The following is a 5,497-nucleotide window of genomic DNA, read 5'->3' as shown; positions in this document are numbered from 1 at the left end:
AAGGTTTTCTTGGAGATTAATCCTTTGACGTTGGCATTACATGAATAGTTTTTCTCCTGGGTTGAAGTCCTAGTTCAGCTTACTCATTATTTTAGGGACATTAATTTCATTTTTGCTGCTCTGTATAGCTTTAGTTTAATCATGGTTTAATGGCAGTTTGCAACATGGGAAAAAGATACTTTTTGCATTTCCCCATACATTGATTTATTCACTGTATACTCGACCCGCCCCCCCCGACCCCCAATTCCTGTGAAAAAAATAATCCACAGGCATATCACTTGGTTGGGATTCGAACCCACGCCCTTTGCCAATCTAGAGTCAGTTTGAATCCTGAGCAGCAGACAACATTTTGGTTTTTTTAATACAGTATGATTACAAATGTACTGTGACAGTGGGTTTATCATTTTAAAGGAAACCAAGCTAAATGATATTATAACCCCAAAATTATTTGCGTGGGGGCTTTCACAATTGGCGCAAGTTATATTTTAAAAGGTTAGTTGCAGACGACACGGTCACACACGAGCAACACCGTTCAAGAGAGGGCGCTATTTAACATTACCGTATGGGATTTGTGCTCTCTCGCCCGCGATACCTTGTCATTTTTTTGTCAACAATTTCAACAGAGTTTGGTCATGGAGATTGTACCTAAAGAACTGAGGAACTTGCGGGCATGTCTCGTTTGTTCTTTAGTTAAGGTAATTATGTATATTTAATTGTTAAACTTACATTTGGTATTTGGTTAATGGTAAATCTACTTTTGCTATCGCGTATTGTTGATGAGACAACTCGACCTCAGTGTTAAAAGTGTTTATTTTATTATGACTTGACTGGCGTGACAACTCGACCTTACATTTAATAAAACTCTAACTAAAAGAATAGGCATGCTAGGACTGTTGTAGTTACCCTAAATGAATATATCACCTCTAGTTATAGTTGAATAAGCCAATATTTGAAATTAAATATGTTAATTATAAAATATCGGTCTTGGCTTAGTTTAGTTAGATTAGAATAAGACTTTATATTAGTCAGTTGCGATAAAGTACGACAGAATTTTGTCATAACATAATATTAATAACACTAAAAAAAATGACTAACATTAACAATAACATTTGTTTACAAATGTCCTGAAAGAGAGAATGCGTTCAGTAAGTGAGTCCCGAAGCAGAATATTTAATTGACTGACATTTCGTTGTTATTATTTATATTATTTGTTATATATATAAAATAGGTTACAAAGCACACATATATAGTTCTAAATTATAGCTCCATGATGGGGGATGGTTCTAATAATAAGTCTTTCGTTTATTTGCTGTTTTTGAGGTATTTAGAACTTGTCAGCACTCTGGACTTGTTGTCGGCATTGTCGGCTTTTTTTAGTAGGAATGCACATAGTTGCGATATTGTAACCCTCCTGCCGTCGGCAGGAGGTTTACCTTATTCGCAACTAGACTGCACACAGTTTTTATTTTTAATTTTTGTTTTATTAGTAAACCCTAATTTGGCAGTTACAAACAAATCCAAAACATGCACGCTGTCATTGATTAACAATAACACTAGCAGGTCTTTTGTCCTGCCTGTCTTTGATTCAGAATGCACCCTTAAAACCCCAGTTTGAATGGCGGCAGGCCCGCCCCATCATTCAGACAATTACTTTGTGGTACGAAGTGACTTGGGTACTAACAAACTGACCGACATTGGATTGAATCAACATGGAAGTTGAACACTTGACACATGCTTGAACACTTTTACAAGAACCTGTTCTTCAGTCTCTCTATAGTAATTATTCAAGACTAATTATTTTACTTATCAATTAAAATCTTGTTTCTTTTCTTTGTTTCGTTATCTACAGACACTTGACCAGTTTGAACTGGATGGTTGTGATAACTGTGAGGAGTACCTGCAAATGAAGGGCAACAGAGATATTGTATATGATTGCACAAGTACATCATTTGATGGGTAAGTTCAGGGTTCTACCTTTGGTTGGTCCTCCTTGCCAAATGCGAGTGTAAACAGTATTGGGCAATTCAAAACACATACTTCTATTTATAGTCTGTTGGGTCAGTCGACAATTTTTTACAGACTGATCCTGCATTCTTGTAAGGGCAGGGTTGTTTTTAGTTGTTTTGATTAATGGCACCTTTATCGGAAAAAGTTGTTTGGAATCAAAGGGGCATCAATGCAATGCCTAGGGATATTGAGGCATTAGCCTCTATTACCTTTGAGAAGTATCAGGTTTGATAATGGTTTCCTCAGGTGGGCCTGATACTTAACGGATTGCCTAAATGCCCCCAAGTCATTGCCTTTGTGCCCTTTAAATAACCAGTAGAAATTTACAATTTCCTAATAGGGTGCCCTTTCACAAGGTAAAAATGCCTTGGTGCCCTTGCCCTTTCAAAATCATACATTACATTCCTGTTTCCTATATTAGTGAAATTAAACTTTATCAAAGGAGCTCTCATCAAATTTTACAAATTGTGTCTTTTTGTTTCAGAATTATTGCCCTCACAAGCCCTGAAGACAGCTGGGTTGGAAAATGGCAGAGAATAAGTAAGAATTGTTTAATGAAACTTGGATAAGTTATTCCTCAATTTTAAAACGGGATATGTTTCTCCTCAATTATAAAAGGGGTTAACAATCGGAGTAGTGTTAAGCCTAGTGAAGGAGGAGTGTTAAGCCATTCTGTCGAATGCGAAATGCGATGTGTGAGCACAACTCAACCCCTGCGAATCAATCATTTTAACTTTGTGACGCCAACATTCGTATCGCATTCGCATTCACAGGAAGTATGAGGCGAGCTTTATGTCTCATAGTTTCATTTTTAAAAGGTGGAATCACCAAAAATCTGGAGCGGTTATGTCCACGCAGGAAGAATAGTCTGTAATTAGAATACACATTTTGAGTTACTTAATTGACAGTAATGTTTCTTAGAGTTAAACTTTGGGGGCTAAAAGGCATAAACTCATAATTCTTGCCATAACCATTGCCCTTTTGTTTGTATGACCACAGATCGAAATCAGAAAGGTTGCTATGCCATCTCAGTCACAGGGCGACTCCCGAATGCAGTCATCAGAGAATTAAAGAGTCGAGGAATTACCTACAGATCCAGAGACACCAGTACAAGATCATGAAGAACAATATTAGTTTACTTTTTTAAGTGTCTGTCTCAACGTGTTTGTTTGTATTATTTGTCTAATATTATTTAGTTATCCTACAAGTGCGAGTGGGGTATGGTCAAATGTAGCAGGGTTCTCCCTCATGCACAAGCCATAACACACAATCTATGTGCCGATACACACAAATTTTTACACACAAATCCATAGTGCACATTGGGGCATTTAAAACCAAAATAAACACCAAGCAGAAAACATTCCAAATACCTTGTTTTATTTCAACGTCCTTTCGCCAAACTTCCAAAACTTGGGTCCAGAATGCCTGTTAGCCCCTCAACCTGCAGTGAGGGTTCAAGCTTGCTTGAGAATAGATGTTAGTAAGATATGCACACAGCATCTATAATTACTCGCATTGTTTTTGTTGAGAGCTGGCAATACTATTAGTTATTCTGCAAATGTGATTGGACTACAAAGAAATACAGCCACTATTAATCCAGCAGCAAGGATTCAAGTTTGCTGGGGGATAAATATTTAAGTTTTTCACAGTTGGTAGTTAACTAAATATTTCTAGGATTGGGTGTTGCCAGCTTGGTGTTTATATCCTCTTGTGGGTAGTTTGCCAAGTTTGATGGGAAGATCATCTAAACAAACAAACAAACATTATCTAACATGTTGTTGATCTATAAAGGATCCATAGTTATGGTTGTAAATATCTGAAGTTTGATGACCATGTATCATGCAAGAATGTCATTTTATCAAATGGCGATAACTTCAAATAAAATCTTTAATTAAACTCCCAATGTATACAAAACCATTGGTGTGAGCTAGGACCAGAATCACTTCTGCATTTAATTGTTATTGCTACCCTAACCCTTTGATAGATTTACATGTACTAGCATCAACACCATATTGGTGACTCAGCATCCGGACTCTCAGTTTGGTGGTATGCTTGATTCCATGTAAATTATGATCAGTGTACCAGTGCAGTCCTCAGCCCTTAAGAGTCTAGCAAAACATGCCATTGGTTTTCAAAAGGTTTGGTTGGTTTTTTGGAGGAGCACATTGTGCAACCTTTTTTACAATGACTTTCATTCCAAACCATGTTTTATTAATGTATTACATAATGTAATTACTTGAACAGTAATAGTGTTTAGCATCGATTATAAGATAAAATTGACATTGCCTACATTTAATTTAAGTATGACTTCTTGTTATCAAGTCCATGCACAGTTCATCGAGGGCAGCCTCAAATGGTGCCCTTCTCACTTGTTCCAGCAGGCTTACTTAAATGTATGCTTAATTCAACTGTGCCTCGGAGCCTTTAGGGCAAGCTTTTTATTTTGGCTCTAAATAAATGACTTTTGATTGATTGATTGAAAGAGCCTAGAGTGTCAAAATGTACACAGAGGTCATAATGGGATAGTGTTTGCCTCATTGTATAAGACCCATTTAAATTACACAGTGGCACGGACCCTTCCCATGAAATATGCTAATAACATTCACGCATGCGTACATCGGCCCTACTGGTTGGCAAACGCCATAGAGATGTGCGCTAACCAGACACACAATCGCGTCTGCATTACCCACCCATTAGCCAGGTACAAAACAGCGCAATATTCCCTCATTTTGCCAACCAAAATGTTAGTTCACACGCGCTATGTGCAATTAACATATTTCATGGGAAGGGTCTATTACATGAGAGGCCAAGGCTTATGTTGCCCCTGGGGTGTGTTTTGACAGTTGAAACCAATACCTGTTTCGGTTGAACTTGCCATGGATTAACCACTGGCCATTGACCGAAATAGTTTTTTGGTTACGACCGCGTAAACGCACCCCTGGTAGGCTAGTCAAATGTTTCCCATAGACTTTCAGATTGTCCAATGAAAGTGCCCGTTACAAAATGAAAATGGCCTTGCCCTCGAATATGAAGTTCCAGACTTCTAGGCCTGCTGTGTGTAATAAAAACAAAAAGTAACACAAACGGAACCTCAAAGTCTATTAATGTGAGTTTGTGCTATCCTTGAAGTCAGTTGAATAAAATAAATGATAAACATTTTTCCAAACACTTAGTTTAGTTTTTGAAATGAGTTATTTGTCTTTGGTTGTAATCAATTGATCCATAAGCAATTTTAATGTTGTATGTCTTTATCCCTGTGTTATACTCATGAAGTAATTTCTATGAAATATTTAGTCATGGAAAGTGGTATTGGGATTACTATACTAAGTAGCCCAAGTGACTGCTCTTAAAAGACTCTGATTTGTTTATTTTGAATAACTGTTGGACAAAAATAAATAAATAAAATGCAATCAACCATCCATGTTGCTCCATGGATTAATTTTTAAACGGCCTTTACAGATAGTTCGGATTGAGTAGAACGAGATTATTG

The 5,497-nt window shown here is 37.1% G+C and overlaps 1 protein-coding gene across 1 annotated transcript; it reads left to right on the top strand.

Moving 5' to 3' along the window:
- Nucleotides 1–565: 565 nt before the first annotated feature.
- LOC139937993 (transcription elongation factor SPT4-A-like) lies at nt 566–5,175 on the top strand. Its single transcript, XM_071933315.1, has 4 exons — nt 566–695; nt 1,850–1,956; nt 2,492–2,547; nt 3,007–5,175. The coding sequence occupies exons 1-4, from the start codon at nt 633–635 to the stop codon at nt 3,126–3,128; spliced, it is 348 nt and encodes a 115-aa protein (XP_071789416.1). The 5' UTR covers nt 566–632; the 3' UTR covers nt 3,129–5,175.
- Nucleotides 5,176–5,497: the final 322 nt, after the last annotated feature.

The sequence above is a fragment of the Asterias amurensis genome, chromosome 6 (genome assembly GCF_032118995.1).
Source record: "Asterias amurensis chromosome 6, ASM3211899v1".
NCBI classification, from domain to species: domain Eukaryota; kingdom Metazoa; phylum Echinodermata; class Asteroidea; order Forcipulatida; family Asteriidae; genus Asterias; species Asterias amurensis.
This window is presented reverse-complemented; position numbering and strand designations above follow the sequence as displayed.

What these genes read in the sequence shown, in the direction of transcription:
- LOC139937993 (XM_071933315.1), top strand. Translation starts at nt 633, where the DNA reads ATGGAGATTGTACCTAAAGAACTGAGGAACTTGCGGGCATGTCTCGTT. An exon ending in TCGTTTGTTCTTTAGTTAAG is followed by an intron (nt 696 to 1,849) that starts GTAATTATGTAT and finishes CGTTATCTACAG; the next exon opens with ACACTTGACCAGTTTGAACT. An exon ending in ACAAGTACATCATTTGATGG is followed by an intron (nt 1,957 to 2,491) that starts GTAAGTTCAGGG and finishes TTTTTGTTTCAG; the next exon opens with AATTATTGCCCTCACAAGCC.